Source organism: Astatotilapia calliptera, chromosome 2 (genome assembly GCF_900246225.1).
Source record: "Astatotilapia calliptera chromosome 2, fAstCal1.2, whole genome shotgun sequence".
Classification (NCBI taxonomy): Eukaryota; Metazoa; Chordata; class Actinopteri; order Cichliformes; family Cichlidae; genus Astatotilapia; species Astatotilapia calliptera.
Window position 1 is genome coordinate 4679147 of NC_039303.1, and position 23216 is coordinate 4702362.

General features: G+C 39.8%; 1 protein-coding gene across 7 annotated transcripts in view; it reads right to left on the reverse strand.

Moving 5' to 3' along the window:
• Positions 1 to 23216, reverse strand: part of fam13b (family with sequence similarity 13 member B) — a 70222-nt gene that overhangs the window by 37121 nt on the left and 9885 nt on the right. For 6 of the 7 annotated variants that reach the window (XM_026182321.1, XM_026182301.1, XM_026182340.1 and 3 more), the window contains exons 2-6: positions 15713 to 15865; positions 14000 to 14212; positions 6481 to 6693; positions 4883 to 5060; positions 3186 to 3330 (exon numbers count right to left, since the gene is read on the reverse strand). In XM_026182321.1, the coding sequence (XP_026038106.1) occupies positions 3186 to 3330; positions 4883 to 5060; positions 6481 to 6693; positions 14000 to 14165 (702 nt within the window). In that variant the 5' untranslated portion in view covers positions 14166 to 14212; positions 15713 to 15865. The remainder of the gene's footprint in view (positions 1 to 3185; positions 3331 to 4882; positions 5061 to 6480; positions 6694 to 13999; positions 14213 to 15712; positions 15866 to 23216) is intronic. The other variant, XM_026182309.1, reaches the window with a different exon arrangement.

Consider the following 23216-nt stretch of genomic DNA (forward strand, 5'->3'; position numbering starts at 1 on the left):
AGAACAATTATGTAACAAGAAAAGAGCTCAAGAGGAAAAGGTCTGAGGTTCAGCAGTCAAATTAACTTCAAGCCTACAAGCCTCATTTAATCTGCAGAAATATCAACTGTGGCCCCAGTACGCAAGGCACTGTGCATCACAGATATTATTATTCCGATGGGACAGTGTGCACACTTTTTATGTTTGTAATATTGGTACTGCAGTGTCGCTGTCTGTCTAAAAGCTATGAGTCACAACAGAGCAGCATTTTAGTGCCACAGGATTGTGGTTGATTAGAGCAATAATATATTTTCAAGCTGGTGTGTATCCAAAGAAAAATGTGGGCTAAGGAATCAAAACACACTATCAGACAGTCCAGCCAAGCCAAGCTAAGCTGCACCAAAAATGTCACAAGCCATCTCAGTAGAGAATCCAGAATATTTTTCTTTCATATTCCAAGCAGAAACCCTGAAACGAAGAAGTGTGAACTAAAAAACAAACCTTTTATTATCCTCGCAACAGCAACAAGCATCAGCGTACTCTTGTTGTCACCCAAGCAGAAATTCAACTGACTCCGATTGTGCGATAAACAAGCTAAAATCCATCTTTATATTCATCTTTGTCAGACCTATTCCCGCCTTGTTGTGCTCCAAAGGTGAGCACAAACACACCATAAAAACAACACCTGCCTTCCACCTTTCTCCGCTCATTATCGTTCATGTACTTCTCTGTTACGCTGCTTTTACAATGTCTCTCCATTTCTTAGGATGAATTGGCTCCTTTTATGTGTGCTAGCTAGGCTCGACCAAGCATTTTCAACTTACTCTTTAGTTTGTAACCAGGCTTGATTCAAGGTCTCCTGTGTGAAAGCAGGTGTGTGTGGGAGATAATCCCCTTCATGAGAGTCATCCCCGGTGTAGAGCAGGGACTGGAGGTGTGAGTTACATGGTTACATCATCCTCCTCCCCTGTCTCACCATCTCTACCTCCCTCCCTCTCTCCTTCCCTTCAGTTATTCCTCTTTTGTCTCTGCACTCTTGTCATTTCTCCCCTATCTTCCTGGCTGCTTTCTCTCCCCCTCCTTCTTCAAACCACCCACTTTTTTGCCCTCTCTATTACATAAGACACATGGATCAGTGCACAGAAATGTCTTTACAGATTTGCTTCTGTCTTCTCATTCTTCATCTGCTCTCACCTCCTCTCTTAGATTATAGTCTCATTCATCTGACAAATCAGACAATAAAACCGAGGTCAACAGCTAACAGAGGGAATGATATGACGTTGCTTGAAAGAACTTGTGCTTTATGTTGTTGTTGTTTAGAGCGCAATTACAATCTAATTAGTTGTCTTTCGCAAGGCAAAGGCTTTAAACTTTTCCTTGAATAAAAGGAAGGATTTGGCAGATAATAACTCCAAGGACTCAATATTACGAGGCAAGTGGAAGCAAAGTCTGCAGTGGTTCGGTTAAGAGCACACTAACTGTGTGAAGCGAAGAATAAAAGATAAGGAGAGGGGAGCAAACAAAGCAAGTAGCTGAAAGGTTTTGAATAGGTGACACAATGTAGATATATAGCAAAGTTTCTCTTTTTCTTTTTGTGGTCATACTTTCACAATGACAGGCTGCCCTTTCACTCCAACATTTTTAGGCTATCTTTAAAGAGTCCCTGCTGTGGCAAACAACGTACTCTTAAATTAAAGTAGCACAGCATTTGAGATACTGATCAAGGGTTGCCTCTTTATTGTTGTATTTTTGTTATCGCACAAAAGCACAAGGGCACTGTAAAGTTAAAAGTTAACTACGCCTTTCTTTGTACTGTGCACGACAGCAAAGAGAACGAGCTGTTAGAAAGCGGAGGAAAATGTTTGGTTTAGGCTCAGGTGTTTCTATAAAACTACATTCTTGTAATGCTCTGTGTAAAGTATGCAGGGGTGTGCCATTGTCCTTGGGCGGGAACACCAAGATCATTCGGAGAAAAATTTTGTTTACAGAAAAATGCTGTATTGTTTTCCTTAAACGCCACTGCTTACATTTCAACATTACCAAGAGGAAGTGGGTACAGCTGGTATCAGTGTTATTTACATTTCCTTACAGCAAAACTTCAGCCTGATCTTCTAGCTAATTAATAACTCCAGTTAGACACACTGTAGTTTTTGTACATAACAGGTTTGAATCAGTTAATGTGATGTCTTCTAGATTTCTAATACTGGAGTCAAAATAAAGCAGAATTGTTATTCTCACGTTAGCCTTTAAGGTTGATCATTTATTACATCTAACTTACTGCTGCTGATGCCAACAACAAAATTTAATTATTTATAAAAAAAAAAAAGACCCCAGCGCAAGACAGAACATGCTTGTTAGATGGAACAATCACTTCAAGCCTTTTTAAATTCTTTTATGCTGTTGGGTGACATTTATAAATTTCATCTTTCGCTTTTCATAAGATTTGACTGCTATCTCTGTGCGTCAGCGCTGAAAAACTTCCCCTCTGACCCTGGCACGGTTAAATGCCACATTTTACAGCCAAATGCCACCAGAGAGGACGAAGAAAACACAAAGAGGAGGAAGACAAAGAGGAATCTAACAGCTTTTGTGAAAGCACGCTTTTGTTCATATGTAACGATTGATGCCAATAAATTAACTTTTTTACAAAAGTTTTATTTTCTGCAAATAACTTGGCAAGAAATTTTAAATTTGTCTTGTTTTTCCATTTGATTGTTTTGTACTTTGTTTTTGTTTGCAGATTTCTAATTATTATATCAGGTTAAGAAGGCATTTACCATCACTCTCTAGATTTAGAGACTGTGTTTGTTTGAGGATAAAAGAAAAGCTACAAAGACCCCTATGGGAGAATGACCGGGGTGAACAAAAAATAGATGAAGAAGACTTTATTGATCCCAGGGGGAAAATAATCTGTTACAGCAGGAGGGAAGACATGTGTGGGCTGGAAACACCAAAAACTGCATTAACGAGTAAGCTTGAAAATAGACGACCTCTCTGTGGACTGTGATAAAATGTTTTGCTACGACAGCACAAGCTATATTTACAATATCTTCACCATTCACAGTCATTAATAAATTCAAAAGCATTTGCAAAATCAAGTGTAGAAAGTTTGCTATGCTAATTATTGTCATATTATTGGACACCGACAGTACGCAAGGCAGAAACAACAATACTGAGAGGCATGGTGTAAGAGAGATGGGTCGAACCTGTTCATTGATGGAGCTGTAGTCATTGGTGGTGGAGACATCATCGTCCTCTGAGTCAAACAAGCCCTCCTGATTGTCCAGCAGCTCTGCCAGGACTCTGCTGACAGACTCCTGGTCCCGAAGGTCCTCTCCTTCTGTTGACAGACTGCAGATGGAAAATGACAGAAAAGTTTGAGTTGGCTGCACACTGCTTCCCATGAGATTAATAATACTCCCATGAGAATAAACACCCCTCTTTTTTTAACTTCTGTGTAAACGTGTTCCTGCAAGTGCCAAAAATAAAAACTTCTTTCACTCTTTTAAAAAAAATAGATATTCAGCTGTCACTCCATTCTGTGGCTTCATTAAATGTGATGTGGTATATGGCTTCAAGAGTTTCCTTCCACGGACTTTACAGCTTTATAATCTGATAATTTGCACTTGATTAATCATTTCCACTGAAGATGTAACAATGAAGCTTTTGAATACAAGCAGCTAGGGATGCACCGATACCGGTATCGGCCTCGATACCACATTTTCTAAAGTACTCCTACTTGTTAAAAGTCCCCCGATACCGAGGACCGATACCACGGTCTGAGACCTGTCTATGTTTGAGCGGCATGTAAGGGGTTAATCACAGGCGCCGAGTGCCCGCCCCCAGGCCCCAGCTGCAGCTCAGAGCGGGGAGAAAGCGAGGCGAGACATGTCAGCTGTGTGGAACTATTTCAAAGTGAACGAAGACGTGAAAACAAAGGCGGACTGCAAATTGTGCTCAGCGAAATTGTCCAGAGGAGGCTCTAAAGGTAGCGCATTTAACACAAGTAATTTAATCAAGCACCTAAAATCCCAACACGACAACGGGTACAAAGAGTTTACCCACGCTTATTAGCACAGAGGAGCATAGCTGATGCTATAGCAGTGGGACGGAAAATAGTTGGGCATTTTAAACATTCCGACTTAGCCTACTCCCGCCTCGAGGACATTCAGGGACAGCTCAACCAACCAATAAAGAGACTGCAGCAGGACGTACAGACGCGCTGGAACAGCACGTATTACATGCTCCAGTCCATCATTTAGCAAAAGCGAGTGCTGGGCGTGTCCGAGCACGAACTCCCTGACTATCTCACCGCTCACCAATGGGCTCATATGGAGACGACTGTTGCCATCCTCGCCCCCTTTGAGGAACTAACTAAAAAAGTGAGCAGCTACGACGCACTAGCCTCTGATGTCATCCCAGCTGTGACTGTGCTAGTGAGACTTCTAAACAGAGAAACAGACGAACAAATTTAAAATTAAATTTTGTTTTTTTATAATTATTTATTCTGTAATATGTTGCATACAACATGCTTTTCATTTTAAATAAATGTTCTTAATTCCAAACTACTCCCTTGTTTGTTTGTTTTTTGTTAAATTATAGGACTAAAGCTGTTCCCTGCAAATTTAAATCATGTTTTTATTAAGTACTCGGTATCGGTATCGGCGAGTACTGAAATGCAAGTACTCGTACTCATACTCGTTTCCAAAAAAGTGGTATTGGTGCATCCCTACAAGCAGCAGGAGTTCTAAAACAAGTAATGTAGTACTGAATATATACTAGTGACATATCCACACCATCCTCATTAAGTTAAAAGTAAACATCTGTAAGATGGAAACGGTAGCTGTGTACAATGATCAAAATTACGATTCGAAATTCTTAAATAACTGCAGAAGAATCTTACTGGAAGATGTCGGGTCCAAAGACGGCGGCCAGCGCTCCGACGTTCCAGCTCTTTTGCTGAAGTGACGCCACGCTAGCCAGGAAGCGGCACAGGAAACGCAACAGACCGTAGTTCAACTGGGGAAGATCCTGAAGCAGATACTTCAAATTTCTACACACCTCTTCTTCGTTGTCGTAATCTAGCAATGTGAAGACGAAAAACCGGATATCATTACTTAAGCCAATATACATTCATTTCTTTGCTTAACCACTTCCGCTTCACCATCACCGGGGCTGGAGCTCTCATTAGGCGAGAGGCAGGGGACACCCTGGACAGCTCAACAGGTCTAACAAGGCTAAGAGTATTTACACCTATGGCCAATTTAAAATCATCAAACAACGTTAGGTTTTTGATGGACTGTGCAAACCAGCTCCCGGGAGAACCAGCAGGTCGTACTTGCTATGAAGCACAGCTGGCGAGAGCTCGACCCCACAGACAGGATCTCTTATGTAATTATTTTATTTTTAGTTGAAAAGGGTGTAAGCTCTTATTTCAGAATCACTATTAGAATTTCTGTTGTAGTCTGTGTTGCTTTTAGAGCTTGTTCTCAAAACTAATGATAATGTGGGGTGAATTATGGGTTATCGGGTCCTTCTTGGTCCTTCACAGATAGCCTTAAAAAAATCTAATCAAGAGAAACTGCACACACAGATAACATTATGCTCAGTTTCACCTCTGGGAGAGGTGAAACTAGGTGAGACGGAGGGCGACAGAGAGGAAAATGTGCAAAAAAGGCAATCCTTTTTCAAGTGCAGTGGTGCCATTACAGAATATAACACACTGAGAAATAAATGGCATGACAAGGAGTCTCGACAAACACACAGCCAGTCTTCTACTATAATCTGGATGACAGCAACCGGAACAACCATCATTGTGACAAGGGGATTAGAGCAGATTATCTGTGATAAAAACAGAGGGGAAAGAGGACAGGCCAAAGAGCCGAAACAAAAAAGGGAAATGAAACCCATGCCTTTCAATCATTTTTTACCCAAATACACAAAATCCCTCAAAAATGAAGAATTAATAAGACAGCAGTTCTCTCTGGGACATTGTTAACACAACCTTAGATTTTGAATTTGAGAAGAGTGTGGACAAGCAGAGGCAGAAAGAATGAAGAAAGGAAAAGATAAAGGCTGTGCATCAGCGTAGCAGATATGCAAACATAGAGATAATTCAGGTTCTCGTTATGAAAGAGTTTGTTTCAGCCAGTTTTCCTTACATGCAGACCACCGTACTGTGTACTCACAGCTTATATAACCAGCATCAGCCTACATGGGCACAGCCTTAACAGCTTAAAACAAAATCAACTTGGATGAAGACCCAGAAATGATGCAGAAGAGTGTGCGCTTGTTTTTATAACAGCTATGGTCAACACTCTTTTCATAGGAAGTACATTTACGGACTGAGCAGAACAAACTCAAAGCTCCAACCGGACTTTAGGAGGACCGGGTGAAAAAGGAGGTTAACTGCATTGTACTGGATAAAAACAGACTGTGGTTGAGTGTAGAAGAAATTCGTAAAATAGCATGAGAAGAGGAAACACAGCCACGGTCACACACCTTGATAGAGCTGTAGTATACGTCCCTGTATAGCCGTTGGGATAACGGGCTCAGGAAGCTCCTGCAGGAACAGTCGGAGCAAACTGACAGCGGACGCCAGATCGGCCTCCTTCTCTAGCTTCACCTCCTCACCACTGTCATAGCGCTGACGCAACCAATCCACTCGCTCTGCATTGCCATTAACCAGGAAGAGCCCCTCAAAGTCCAGGTGACCTAAAGACACACATAGCAGCAGTTATGAATATGTTAATTATCAACTCAAACTACTTCAAAACCATTCATGTTAATATACAGTTCAATTTTCAGTATTTGGTTAACTTGGTTTGCTTATTCATTTTTACCAGGATTTTTAAAAATTATATTTATTATATAACAATCACACCTTTCTCATATTTGCATAATTGTTAAGATAACCTCATCAAAGCCCTACTGTGGTTCACAAACAGGTGTTTGCTTGCATGCTTAGGTCTTTAGAGGTCTTGGCAGTAGCTTAGGTGTGGCACACTTTTTTGCAGCTAAAGGTTTGTCAAATTAAGTCCTCTTGTAGAGGTGATCAGGAAGGTATGCCAGGCATTACAGTAGTTTTGCAAGTTATAATACCTACTAGGTGACAGTCTTGCTTTCTGTAGTTTGGTTTGCTTGCTTTGGATTAATTTTGCATGTAAGTAAATTTTTTAGTAGTTGATATCAAAAGCAGAGAGAAACAGAGACACTGGATCCAATCAATGAGCCCATTCACAAGCTCATGTCTGTCAGAGAACTCTTTAACAAAATCAGGCATTACAGAGTCCAAAACCGATGTTGTAATAACATGCTTATTGTCACCTTGTAAAGTGTAACAACCAGGTTTAGCACCAGGAATACTATTATATTGTCATTGGTGTTTTAAAACAGTGAAGATTTATATGCTTCCCCCCCCCACAGGGCATGTTTTTCTGACAATAATAACTCATAAAGATGCAACAAAATACAGCTTGGTCATGTTAGAGTTTCCAAATTAGGAATTGAAAATTACCAACCTGTAAGGGAAGTCAAAACTAACCGAGTACTGTAATTTTGCTGATGCAGAATGATTCAGATCCTTCACTGTTACACAACTTATATAAGATGAACAAAAGAAAGTACAGTGATGTGTGTGTGTGTGTGTGTGTGTGTGTGTGTGTGTGTGTGTGTGTGTGTGTGTGTGTGTGTGTGTGTGTGTGTGTGCAAAAACATTTGGTTATGTGGATTCTTCCCTTATCTATCAGAAAAAGCATGACCATACTGTAATATCATTCGCATGTGAGGCAGCATCACATGTGTTTGTGACAGAAAAGATAAACCAATCTGTAAATCTTGTCAAGGCTTTTTAGAGGACATTTTTAGAATAACCAACATTTTTCCCCCTTGTTTACCAAACATATCAGTTGATCTTGTAAAACAATATCCTGATGTTATGCACTGCGATGTCACATGAATCTGCTGCAAAAGATTTTTGGTTCTTTTTCTGGATGTGTAACAACTACTTGGTTGCAGCTACCTGACCAACCACTTGTAAGTTGTTGAAGTAGCGTGTAAGTTGTAAGTTGTTTATACAAATTTGCCAAAAAATGTACTGAAACATATACAAACAAAAGAAAAGGGGAATATTTGATAAATGCATTAAAAGCAAAGCTCCAAAGAAATACATTGACTGCATGCATTTTCACCTGAAAACATCTGTTTAGTGGTGAGTGTTCTAGATCTGATGACTTATCGCTATCACAAATGTGCGAAAATGATCCGTTTTTGACAACACAACAAATATATGGTGTGGAGGAAAAAAACAAAAAAAAACACACGAAATGCTTCAAACTATATTTAAGTGGTAATGGTTTGATGTGTGGATTACATTTGATTATAGCCTCACTCTCCAGTTTCTTATCTGTTAACAAGCAAGATAATCAACTAAGTCCAAATGATGACAGGAATCCCGTGGGACCTGCTCCCTTTTATATCTCCACAAAGCCGTCTACATGAAGAACACCAGAGGTACACCGAGTGACAGCAGAGTTACACTAAAATAAAATAAAACGGTCTCTCTGTCTTTGCTGATCCATTAAAACACTGGGCATTTGCTCAGACATGCCTCTAATGTTTTCAGCTTTTGGCAACTGTCTTCTATCAAATTGACATTTCACGTCATTTTCCTGCTTCAACTACTACCAGGCATCCCAGAGAGACGGAGGCCTTTTCACTGTCTTAGTAACTTCCTGACAGGCAGCACCGCTCTAATTATTGCACCAGCAGAGACCCTGGAGACTTATTGCATAACCTCATGTAGTCAAAGAGCCCCCAAGTTACACAAATCACCAACCTGCTTCACTGGAAACAATTTGAAGTGGTACTTCATTTCAGCAGTGTTTAAAAAAAGTTCAGTGACAACTTTTGGGGATCCAGAAAAAGCGTATTTATTCAACACTTATTTACTTTAACGTGAAAATGTATCCAGCGTGTCCAGCGTCCCATTGACCTGCTTTGTAAGATCTCTATCAAAGATGAATCCTACTTAAATGATCAGGATGCTCCCTGATAATCTTTTTTTTTATTACTTTAAACCATTTATTGTCTTCTCAGGCAATTCCTTCATTTTATGTGGGATATATTTACAGCTGTGGAATTGCTTTTCAATCTCTAATGATACAAAGTACATCAACTGATCTTTACATGCTCTGCAATTTTTTATCTCATGTGAAGTAATTTTGCACACAGTAAGGGTAACGACATACAAGTGTCTAATTGATATAACAAGGGTCAAACCAACAACATATCTTTAGCATACATAAGACTATCTGGCTGAGGTTTTAAAGAGCTATAAAACAAGTACTGATAGTGTAATCTAATCAGAACCAATATACAAGCCCAATTCAGATTTGGATAGTTTAAAAAAACAAAAAACAAAACTTGGATCTGGCTAGTGAAACAGTCAGGCATTTTACTTCTCATCTTTCAGACTGAGCTGTCTTAACTGCCAACTTCCTTTTTGTAAGAACATGACAGAAGACTGAAGTTGCTGTTCTGTGATGCTCATACAGAAATGTTCTAGGGAGTTGTAGGAAAATCCAGGGCGAGCGCTTGGTAGGTTACTCTCCTCACTCTCTTCTGTTTTCACAAGTGAGGCTGAAGTTGACAGAAGTGTTATGTAACAGAAGGAAGCCAGCCGTGGAGCTGTCTGCCAGGGCCTTCAGAATTTATCTTATCAAAAACTGGATCCCACAAACAACATATTTTGGTTTTATCATGATGTAAGATACTGTAGCTCAACAAAAGCAGGACTGAAACATCACAGAATCTGATTTAGCTGAACATCCAACATTTTGTGCTGAGAAATTGTTTAAATCTTTGGCTCGACGTGTTTAGTTAAATAAGCGGAATGACCTACAGGTGCAACCCCTCGAGTCAAACTACAGCTAAAACGGAATAAAAGGATTTTGACATCAGCCGCAGAGTTCTTTCTACATTAAGTAAACTAACATTAGTGGTAATTATGTAAGATTATGTAATGCCTGTATCCTGCTACAAATTAAACGTTCCATGTAAATATGACTCATAACTTTAACTGAGGGAGATGCAGCTGATCCTTACCAAAAAGAAATGAGGTGAAAGATCTGCTTCAGCCACATGCAAAATTTAAGGAACCTCTTATAATTTAATCACAGAAGATTTAGAGAGGAGCTTTATCCCTACAAGAACTTCTCTGCTTCTTTTGTACACACTGAATGTCTGTAACTAGGCTACCTTCCTCTGGCTATTTTAAGTTCATTTAAGAATTAAGCTACTTTCAGTACTATTAATAATTATTTAGACTCTTTCCCTCTGATTTAATTTCAATAATTACTTCCTCCAAATCATTTCCCTATTACTGGGCTATGTACCAGAGGCCTTTAAGGTGGCAGTGATTAAACCATTACTTAAAAAGCTGTCACTTAACCTAGCTGTCTTAGCTAATTATAGGCTATATTAAAGGCTAATAATCACCAACCTTATTGTTATCTCAAAAATTCTAGAACGCGTAGTTTTAAAACAGCTAACAGATCATCGGAAGAAGAATTGTTTATTTGTAGAGGTACAGAAACAGAATTAGTGAAGGTTACAAATGATCTTCTTATGGTCGATGACAGTGGGCTCATCTCTGTGCTTGTCCTGCTAGACCTCAGTGCAGCATTCGATTATTAATTATTAGCAATTAGAGCATGTTAAAGGTACTGCAGTGATTTGAGTCTCTCTAATAAACTTCAATTTGTTAATGTTAATGGAGAGTGTTACGTTTCGGTGTTGTCAGTGTGTTGTTTTTGGCGTGACTGTTATGTTTCCTGTTTTACTTTGAAAGTCTGTGTTATCTTAGTCTTTTCAGTTTATGTTTCCCTGTCTCGTCAGTTCTGAGTTGCCCCAGCTGTGTTTCCCTCTTGTTGTCCATTTTCCTGATTGCTCCCTCTAGGTATTTAAACCCTGTGTTTCAGTGTGTCATGGTCGCGATCTCCCCCGTGTTGTAAATAGTTTGGTGCTTTCATTTTGAGACACTTTCGTTTTGGGATTTTGGTGGAGAGCCTTAGTGTTTTTCTTCGTAGTTTTATTTTCCTTATCTTTGTTTTTCTACGTTGCACCCCGGTTGCCTAGGCCGGGGTGTAACACATGGGGGCTCGTCCGGGATTGCCTTCGCTGGGGGGTCCGGGGACCGCCCCAGCCTTTGTCGTCGCTGGAGGGTCCGTGGGACCGCTCCAGCCTTCATCCGCCTTCGCTGGAGGGTCCGTGGGACTGCTTCAGCCTTCATCCGCCTTCGCTGGAGGGTCCGAGGGACCGCTCCAGCCTTCGTCGTCTGCTGGAGGGTCAGTGGGACCGCTCCAGCCTTCATCATCTTCGTCTGCCTTCGCTTCAGCTGTCCGTCTCCGCTGGAGGGTCCGAGGGACCGCTCCAGCCTTCATCCGCCTTCGCTGGAGGGTCCGAGGGACCGCTCCAGCCTTCGTCGTCTGCTGGAGGGTCCGTGGGACCGCCCCAGCCTTTGTCGTCGCTGGAGGGTCGGTGGGACCGCTCCAGCCTTCATCCGCCTTCGCTGGAGGGTCGGTGGGACCGCTCCAGCCTTCATCCGCCTTCGCTGGAGGGTCCGAGGGACCGCTCCAGCCTTCGTCGTCTGCTGGAGGGTCAGTGGGACCGCTCCAGCCTTCATCAGCTTCGTCTGCCTTCGCTGAGGGGAGGGTCCGTGGGACCGCCCCAGCCTTTGTCGTCGCTGGAGGGTCCGTGGGACCGCTCCAGCCTTCATCCGCCTTCGCTGGAGGGTCCGTGGGACCGCTCCAGCCTTCGTCGTCTGCTGGAGGGTCAGTGGGACCGCTCCAGCCTTCATCGGCTTCGTCTGTCTGGATCAAACTTTTCACTTGGTGTTAAATGTTTGATTTTTGGGTGGGGGGAACTGTTACGTTTCGGTGTTGTCAGTGTGTTGTTTTTGGCGTGACTGTTATGTTTCCTGTTTTACTTTGAAAGTCTGTGTTATCTTAGTCTTTTCAGTTTATGTTTCCCTGTCTCGTCAGTTCTGAGTTGCCCCAGCTGTGTTTCCCTCTTGTTGTCCATTTTCCTGATTGCTCCCTCTAGGTATTTAAACCCTGTGTTTCAGTGTGTCATGGTCGCGATCTCCCCCGTGTTGTAAATAGTTTGGTGCTTTCATTTTGAGACACTTTCGTTTTGGGATTTTGGTGGAGAGCCTTAGTGTTTTTCTTCGTAGTTTTATTTTCCTTATCTTTGTTTTTCTACGTTGCACCCCGGTTGCCTAGGCCGGGGTGTAACAGAGAGTCTTCTTCACTAGGGACGGGTACCGGTATCGGTTCTGACATAAAGAGTAGTAACCAGACCGAAAAGCAGCGCACATTTCGGTGCTTTTTTTCCCCTAAGATGTCACACACTTTGGATTCTAGCCAATCACTTTACCTTTGCAAGCGTAGTAGGCGGGCCCAGGTACGTACATTCTTTTAGAGCAGAGCTACAGATTAAAAATGCCCAAGGCGAAGCGGTCAAAGTCTGGCCGTACTTCACAGCAAAAGATGCAAACTCAGCAAGTGCTTTAAGGTGATACTGTGCAAAGGAGGTAGCACCTCGAATCTGATGAAACACCTGGCGACGTATAGCATTTTGTTAAAAGCCGAGAAATGCACCGTATTTGATAGCTTGCTGCGAGACCTCACACCGTGCACATCTACTGCGGGTGTGGTGCCTGTTATGGGACCAGAGTTAGCAACATCCCCCAAAAACCCGAAGAGGAGAGTCCTGGCCCCTAGCCCTGCCAGTGTAGCAGAAATGATGACCGATGATGATGATAATTTACGTTGAGTAGGCTAACCACGTTAATAAATTAATGCACGTAAGGTGAACTAGCAAACACCGTCGTAGTTACATGCGGCTGTCTTCTTGTTTGATGGCAGATACTAAAATAACCAAAGAAAAGAAAAAGTGGGAAACAACTAAACATGAGAGGTTTTTGGACAAAATTGGTGTTTTTTCCATTGTTTAAGCACTGCTTCCAGCCAAGAGTGATACCATATATGCCCCATAGCTGCAGAAAAGGCTAACATTGTTATCTTTTTACAAAAAAACAGCAAAACATAAGAGGTTTTTGCACAAAGTTTGTGTTCTCCATTCTTTAAGCACCGGATCGAGCACTGTTTAAGCACCGGCACCGTTTCAAAAGTATCGGTTTGGTACTGGTATCAGATAAAACCTAAACGATACCCATCCCTATTCTTCACACACTAAGGTTAATTATGGAGTTCCACAGGTTTCTTTGCTAGGACCAGTTCTGTTTACGTTATACATGTATAGTATACACTTTCCCTGCTATGCAGATGATACCAAGCTCTATCTTTCCCTGAAGCCAGATGACACACTAATCAGTTAAACCGCACAAAACTGCAAGGTTTTATTAAAGACATAAAGACCTGGATGACCTCCAATTTCCGGCTCCTAAATTCAGATAGAAAGTGATATTATTGTACTTGTCCCTTCAAATCTTAGAAATATGGTATCTAACCAGATACTTAAGTCTGGATGGCATTACTTTAGCCTCCAGTAACACTGTGAGGAATCTTGGACCCGTTTTTGACTAGGATATGCATTTCAATGTGCATATTAAACAAATATGTAGGACTGAATTTAGGGCGACCGTGGCTCAGGGGGTTGGGAATCGCATCTGTAACCGGAAGGTCGCTGGTTCGATCCCTGGGCTCTCTGTCCTGGTCATTGTGTCCTTGGGCAAGACACTTTACCCTACTTGCCTACTGGTGTTGGCCAGAGGGGCCGATGGCGCGATATGGCAGCCTCGCTTCTGTCAGTCTGCCCCAGGGCAGCTGTGGCTACAACTGTAGCTGCCTCCACCAGTGTATGAATGTGAGAGTGAATGAATAGTGGTATTGTAAAGCGCTTTGGGTGCCTTGAAAAGCGCTATATAAATCCAATCCATTATTATTATTATTATTATTATTGAATTAAACTGAACTGAACTGCGTTCTCAGTCACTCACCGTGCTCCTCAATGTAGTCGACAATATCTTTTACTAGTGCAGGAACCTCATGGCCGCTGATTGTGTGTGTGTGGGTCACATCCTCCAGAGGAACACCAAAAACCCGTGTGGTGCTGGCTGAGCTCCCGCCCTCGTTGCCTGGCAACGGAGACACGCTCTTCCTCATGGCCTGCTCCTCCTCCTCCTCACCACAACCCCGCCAAGACCTCACGTCTTATAAAGGAAGAAATGGGTGAGATCAGACATAATGTGAGAGAAAGACAGAATGCAGCCTGGCTTAAAAAAAATAAAATCTTCATCCCTGATCATGCGGGCTTATAGATACCAAGAATAATTATTTAAAGGCGCCAGTAAACAGTCATGCAGGACATACAGGACTGTCTGGCTTTACTAACTGTTAAGTGCCAGTGAGTGGGAGGGGGCAGGGCCACAGCTACAGGGTAGTGACCTGCAAAGGGATTTTGTAAAAAGAGGGTAGGTGGGGGAGTAGGACATCTCATGTCAGTTTTGTTTACAGTCTTCCAAAGACTGCATAATCAATTTACCAATAAATAAAGAAGCAATCATTTCTGAGAAGCTTTACCCTGCAAACATTCAGATTCCAATTTTCTTTGACTAAAATGTGTAGTCAATATTCAAAATAGCTACTGACTAATTGTCTGGTTTTCAGTTTGTAATACTGTACCAGTGTTTTTATCCTATAACAAATGTTGCATGACAAATTGCTTTGTTTGCTTCCTGCAGTCTTATATTATGTGTTCTGTGGTCCTCTGTAGCTTCTTTAGAGGTGATGACATTCAGGATGGGATGAAAATCAATGCAAAATAAGCAAATGAAAAGTCTGATATTGACGTTGGTTGTTTGGTGAGTAATCTAAATGCAAACATCGACAGATGGTGTCCAGTCCACTCATCACTGGGGGAGGAACATCAGTTTATCAGAAATGTAATCTCAATTTGTTCCAGTGAAACTAATCTTACAGTATTATGTAACTAATGATAGCGGTCTTTTAAATGTAAGCAAGTAATCTGGCCTTGTTTACAATAATGACATACAATGCAATATAAATATAAATGACATACAATATGAGTACATATTTTAATAGTTTCAAACATCAATGTTAAAACATTTTGATTTTCAGGTGAAAATAGAAAAATATCAGCACTAATAATTTAAAATACGTTCAATGCATTCTTTGTAATGAGTAGATAAAGCTACATATATTCAGTGTGCTTCTCTTTTACTCTCTTGATATCCAGTTTGTTTTACAATATCAACAGCTACTATGTTTAACCCTACTTTAACAGATTGTTCGCATTACTAAGTGGATACCTTCATGTACCAATGACTGCTCATTTTACAGCCCTTGGGAGAGTTCATCGGTTGTAGCTAATTAATTCTTGGCTGTAGGATGATGTGCTCTTTGTATCCTCACATCTGGGCTCTTTATAGCACCAAGAATCATAAAGATAATAAAATGAAATCTAAGAAATAGTTTATAAGGAAGTGTGACAATGAGACATTATGATAAACTCGCTTTGGCAAGTTTACCACACTGTTGACTGTATTACATAAGTTCCAAACTGCTTAAAAAAACCCAGATGTGCATCTGTGCATCTGATCTGTGATCATGGCTTAGAAATGCACCGAGTCTATTTTCCCCTTCAATTACGGATGTGGCTCGGTAAGTGTTGTGTGTTTGTGTGCACTCACCGTGTAGCAGTGAAAGTGTGTTCTATCCTCTCCTCCCCTAGCCAGTAAACCACTGAACCATCTATGGCTGCTTCAGGTTGTGGCAGAAGATGAGCCGGTAGTTCCTCATTGACAGACCGCTAATCCCTCGAACAGGATTCCCTTCTAGCTGCACTGAGAAGAGAACCAGGAAGAGAAAAAAGATGGAGGGGAAAAGAACAGGAGATAATGGCAGAAGAAGACAGGATAAGGATGGAGACAAAAAAGATGGAACGTTTTAATTAACCAATCGCAGGTGTGTTGAAAAACACAATTAGCTACTTCATGTGGGCTATAGTTTTCCACTTCCAGTTTCTATTCTCAGGCTTTATATCCATACATTGCATGTTCATGGTTATTTAGTAATATATATATATATATATATATATATATATATATATATATATATATATATATATATATATATATATATATATATATAAATTCTGTAACTTCGGTCGTTGCTGTGCTTTTTGGAAGTCGAATTTCCCAGAGGAACCCACCCGAGGGATTAATAAAGTTCTATCTTATCTTATCTTATCTTATCTTATCTTATCTTATCTTATCTTATCTAGTGATGAAAGATGCATTGGGCCCAATACCAAAGCTGGAATCGCAGCAATAAAAACCCACAACAGCGAGTTTCAGTTTTCCCTTCTCTTCTTCTAGTTTTTCTATGCTCCAAGCCCATTTTCTTTTCATCTTTTTTCATTAAAATCCTTTCTTTCCTGTTTCTTCACTCCCCATTCTGTTTTTCTGCTCTTCTTGCTCGCTAATGAAATCTTCAAGGTTTGAGATATCAGGCTGTCTAAAAGTCAGCTGGAGAGCTGAATACAATAATTAAACCAATAAAGATTGTTCTGGAAAGCTGTGCCATAGTGTCTTACAGACCTGTGCCTGCCCGTATGCACAAAGAGTCCCATTTAATGTGTCTATATTAGGTGTGTTCCTATTGACTTCCTGCCCCTTTAGAGTGTGCATGTGTGTCTCAATACTGCCATTGTATGAATGTGAACTATTATTTGCCCAGACAGGACATGGTTGCATGTTAGAATACGTGCAAAATGAGATCTAGCTGATGAGTGTACGTGTCTGAAAGTATATTAGGAGGAAAAGTTTACTTTTGCTTAACTGGATAGTATGGAAATATGTACCACAAACTGTATTTTATGTTGATGAAGCAAAGGAAAGGCAGGTAGACCCATTTAGGCTCCAGACTCAATAAAACAGTGTATAAATGCACTTTTCCATTTCACTCCTTTCTTCCCTATCTTATTCACAGTTTTGGCTGTGTGTTACACAACCCACCTGGCCTACTTGGATTCAACAGTTCTACAATAAGAGAAGCGCAGTAGTAGAGATAAACAGGAACAGAAATTGGCACGACAGGAAAATACTGACAGATAAAAGATTTGCCTCTCTTTGCAAAAACAGTAAGATTTCAAAATTACAAAAGTACCTAAATCTCATAAACAGTCATCTGGATCATGTAAGTAAGACCATCAAACGGAGCCAGTTACAAACCTTTTTAAGAGCCTTGGCAACAACCATATGGAAATAAAGCCCTGTGCCATGTTATGAAAGCTACAATCTCAAATCAGGAAAACCATGAAAAAACTCCAGTGCACTGACTTAAGCACTAACGATAAAATGAGCTCTTTGCCATTTTTGGTTAATATAAAACCTAAATCGACCATCAGATTACTTGGAATCGAATTTCTGGGTTTTGTGGGACTCAGCTGAAACAGAGTTTGCATATTATAATTGTCAGGCACAGCCATGTTTCCTTGTGATGAAGAAAAGAACTGCAATAAACATAGAAACAACTGTTTTCAAGTTTGGTTTTTAAGGCAGCACACATAATTATTGTCTCTTGTACCATATGGTCTGTTTGGGGACTCAAGTTTTACTTACTCTCCTATCTGCCATTTTGTTTGAGTACCAGTGTTCCCATCTTACTGAACTGTTGTCCGCAAAAACTAAGAGAGTGATATTTAATATCAAAGCTTTCCCAATGACTACATAGGATATTTTACTTAAGTTCATCAAACTGACCTTTCAGTACCCTTGTGTTTGCTCACAGTTATTACTAATAAAGAGATTCTTCAGCCTCCAGTTTTTCTAAGGCCAACTGAACTGGCATTGCTAAGCCTCTTTAAAAGCCAGAGAAAATCCCACTGTTGCAGCTAAAACTCTTGTACTGGGTCAGAGCCCGCAAGCTACACAGCTTTGTTCCCGGAAAACAAAGTCATTATGCAATCCCTAACTACCGTTTCTGAATATTGTTAGATGATTATTAATTCACCAGGCTGAAAGCTTCAATAGCAGAACCAAAAGCTTGACATTAACAGGCAGGTTCAAAACACTTGAGCAATGTCAGACAGAGGAAACAGACAGATGAGGACAATCTCTAATCAAGAGATTAGACAACCAACTAAACCAAAGCCTTGCCTGCTATGAAAATTTACTTTAAAAGATCTCTGCAGTGTTTGGTCAGCAATAGAACTGATTTGTATGCTTCTATCTGATTGTCTTAAACCCATATACATTTTACAACGTCCTTCTAAACATTAAGGGGCATTGTTGAACATGATAAATTTTAAAGTGTTTGAGGAGAGAAAAATAAACCTGAATAAGAACGAGGAAGGAAGGTGTTCAAAGAAAAAGACACACACCCAGAAAGGTGTACACAGAGACACACGGCTAAACAATAAGACGGTAAAAAGCCATGAGCTCACACATTTCAATTGGGAGGGACCGTGTGGTCCAGTAAAGAACCGGAATGCATGTCATTTGGGAACAGGCATATTCTTATTGTTTCCCTCGCATCAGCTGCGATAGAGGATGAAATGACTGGAATCATTTGTTTCACATTTGCTTATTAGATGCCAAAACATCATACTGTTTTGGCATCTAATAAACCTCCAGACGTATGGCTATGGCTCTGCTAGTCTTCTGGCATTTTCCAATTGTACTTTATTGTCTCACTAGAATAAACACGGTCAGTTGATGTGCTAAAGAAAGCACAGAAGATAAGCTAAATTAACTGTTTCACCCTCTGAAAGTCAAACACTGCTAACGAAAAGACTTGGTTAATGTTTGACTATGAGGATTTCTGGTTTTTGAGCTTAAGGTGCAGAAGGAACAGAAACAAATTTGAAATGAATCACTTATGATCAGAACTTTCGAAGTAAAATACGAGTTTGCAGAAACTGAGTTAAGGTGGCAAGATTTTTTTTTCCAGGGACTATAGTCACAACTAATCATGTGATTTGAGTCAGTTCAACTACACCTGCCGGGAGAATCAGATTCTGGATCGTGACTCTATCCTTGCCATGTGACTTGTATCACATTTCAGTATGCCAGCACCTGTGTTCACATAGATATGAAACCTGAACAGAAAGATCAGAGGTTCCACAATATGACTATGACCACACAGTTCACTGACATGGTCCAAGTGATAACAGCAGCAAAAAAAAGAGGAAAGAACTATGAGAACAAAAGACTTGTTAAGTTGAACCTCTGATGTGCAAAACAGTGTCTTTTCCATTAAAACAGAGTCCATGACCACAATGAAAATAAAATATTCACAGGGCATTATAAATAAATCAGCAAATTCTCCCCAACGCGCACCATGGTGTGAAATCTACTGAATAAAAGAGATCAAAGTGGTTCAATTCTGCAGTCTGATTAGGTGCCAAACTATCATGGTCCAACTAAATGAGGGAAGGACAAGGTGACAAAAAGAAGGTTGGAGGAAGTAGCTGGGCCAGGAATTCTCTTCATAAGAACAAACCCAGAAACTGCTCCTGTTTCCTGCATTTCAGTAGTTCTGTTTTTCATTCTCAATGATGTACTGTCTTAAATTTCTGAGCTTAAAAAAATACTTGCACAGATTGGCTTCCTGGATTCAAAATGGTTTTGTTTGCTCTTCAGAAGATTATATATAGACTTTGTCAAAATCTGAAGAATTAAAAAGGCTTCATTCTCATACAAAACATATACTCAATCTAAAAAACAAAAAACCCAACTCTATTCTCTCAATTAAACATAATAGTGGTATAAGAAATAGAGTGTTTTAATTGTCACTTAAAACAAAGTGCCTGGGAGTTTTTTTAGCATTTATATTAAACCAAAAACTAAAAAAGAGAGAAGCCCTTTGTTGTGCCCTGGTGGCCCACCTGGTAGAGTAACTGCACCTTGCATTAAGGATCAGTAGGCCTTACTGCAGTGCCCCAAGTTCAACAACAGCCTTTGCTTCTGTCTCCCTTTCAAGGTAATGATACAAATTTCCTGTGAATTCGTGTAATAGTTTATTGGAACTTGGGTGTCTACGTGACTCAACTGCCTCACAAATCTATTCCGAATTTCTTGAACCTTGCCGCTGAACAATTCTTGCCAAGTATATTACTTAATCCCATTAAAGAAAAAAAAAGAAACTAAAGTAAATATTTTGATAGAATAAAAACCCAGTCTTAAAACTTAGTGAAACATAAGACCTAAGACATAACATAAGACAAAAGGTAAATAACAGAAAACTATGTAAAATACACATGCGATACATACATGCAAAGAAAAAAAATCTTCAGGAAAGAGATTTTCATTCTCCTTCCTGAAAGTCTTAAAAGGTAAACGTGAGAAGAAACATGAATCCCCTAAACTTTATCAACTTTTATGGTCTGCCATAAAACCATTATTATGGCCTCATATTTCCACACACACCTACTGTGTTAGGTGCGTTGGACTCAAGTCATTTCTTACATGTATCCATTGATTGTTAAGTCGATAGTGTTGGAATGACCAACCCCAACCCCCCAAAAAAGGTCTGTCACTGAAGGAATGAAGATGACACGTCACTTTAAGCACTCATCAAATATATCAGACATTGGTATTTATCATTCAGGGTGTGTATACTTAAACATTTTCTGTGCCATCTGATTTGCAATCTGAGTTACTGAGCACAAAGTGGCGGCTTTTAAATTGAGACTCGTTTACTCAGACACTACTTACAACATGTCACCTCACAGAAATAGTTTTAATTTTCTGCTACCTTGAGCCCAGTTAGCCATTCGTAATGTTTAACTAATTTGCAAGAACCTGCATAACACGAAGCATATCAAAAACCTGCTAAGCACAGCTAGTGATTATGTTGATCCCAGCAGCTAAGGTGTTTTTACATTACACACAGCTGTATCAGTCTCAGTATACAAAACATTAATAGATAGGGCTTCGAAAAATAAACAGTTTGCATGGGAGAGCCCGTAAAAGAAAGCACGAACACAAAGACAGGAAATACAACAGCTATTAAAACATATATAAATCAAAAACATATAGGTGGTGTGAAAGCTAACCTAAAACCTGTATGTGCACATTTTAAGCTGTCTGGTATTAGTGCCAAGTCTTTTCATTTGCCTTGTAGCACTAAGCCACCCTAACAATACACCCTGTCCCAGCAAAAGGATGTTGTTGTAATGTTGTAATAACTTACTTGTTTTCTTCTTCTTCATCTGTACATTTTAGTGACATGCTGTTAGCAGATAATGTTCACTATCCACCAGACTTACTTCTAAATGGGCAAAATGCATGAATGGCAACAACAGAGAGCAGGGATTTTGGTGAGAAATAAATACTCTGTCATTTAGATTCTCGCTGCTAGAATTACAAATTTGATACTTAATATTATTATTATTTGTTTTATTCTCAATTTGTACAATTTAAGAAAAATATTAAGTAATTTAAAACAATATATACATAGATAGCACTATCCTTTGTGTTAAAAAGCCTGAAGGTTGAATAGCATCTAATTATTACATAGACTGTTCATGGCAAGTGTATAAAGCAACAGAATAGAAGGATTACATATAAATAGATGTTAATATAAATAAATACATTTTCCTACTAAGACTCAAGTAGATACTACTATACTCTATCTAGCTTAATCTGTAGATTAGTTTTAGAGTTGAAGAGTATTATTTAGCATTCAGTCATTTATTAGTACAAAATCAAATATTTTGCGGATAGTTAACATTTTTAATTTTACGTTAAAGTTTTTTTTTATTTTACAACTTTGAAATTATAGTCTATTTCTTGGAGGCAGACAGCAGCAGGTCAAGTCAGGCTGAGAGTCTAAGATACAGACAGATGGGGGAATAAAGAAGGAGTAGAGTTATAGAGAATAAAAGAGCATCGTAAAGAGAATGGCTAAACAGAATGGCTGAAAGAATAAGAAGAGGAAAAGCACACGGGAAAAATTGAGTAGTGTATCCACACAAAGACTGCGCATCATTTTTACAATTTGTTTGTTTTTTATTTTTCTTATGCCAAATGAGGAAAACTGGCAATTATCTTGCTCAAACAGAATCCAGTTTGCGTGCAGAAACACTAATGAAGTCACAGAAGAAAGGGCAAGTGAGGTAAGGAGGAGGGAAAAAAGGCAGTAAAGCTGGTGTTTGCCCTTGAATCAGCAGCAACAGCAGCTCACTGCCCTAGCCTAGTTTAGCTGCTCCTTCTGTGATAAATTAATAAGCACATGTCTTTGGGGGACATCTTCTTTTCAGGCCTTGTTATCTCTTTCCCTCGAGGAACATTCACAATCTTCCTGTAAACTATTTTGAAGATGCAGGGGACATCTAATAAAAATAACCATTTCAACACATATTTTTATACTATTTCATGCAACATGTACTTTAAAAACTAGTACAATAGGCTGTCAAATGTTGGTTAGCTTGATTTTCTTTGAAGCTAGAGAATCTGATGAATATGACAGCTCAAGGGGGTGAACAGAGCTAAATCTTGTTTCATGTAACCAGCCTATGCAGCACGCATCATATCATTCTGGACAGTCGTTTAGAAAATGCAACCTACAGACATTTTTGGAAACTGTAACAGCAATTTTCTGATACTTTATACTGATATTTTATGGATAAACAACCATCTGATTTATGAAGGCCTTTGAATTAATTTGTCTTAAAATTTCATAGGACTCATGTGCCTTTCAAGGGAAACGGTAAAAACAAAAAACAAAAAAAAAACAACCTTACTTTGCTTCCCAGAAGGGCTTTGACATTGAAAAAAGCTCTAACGCCTACAGTGGAAACACAAGTGCAGCTCTGTGCAGCCAATGTGGGAGTGGAGGGAAAGCAGCATTTTGTTTGGGACATTTGCATAAAGTTTGATTGGTTGCCATCTGGGTAAACAGACATACAGAATTTATTTTTTAACACTTTACCAATAACCCAAATCAGATTTTTCTTAAACTAAAGAAATGGTTATGGTCACATTTTATTAAATATAACCATCTTAAAAAAGGTCATTTGCACACAGACTGTGCAATCTCCCAAAGAAGTCTATTATACAGTATACATAGTATATATTACTGTCTAAGCATTGGCTATATACTGTGGCTTTACTGTCATGAATTATGTCTGGATGACAGTAGGCCATCACTAACATTCAGCAATGTTGCATAAAAGATAAATGGGACTTT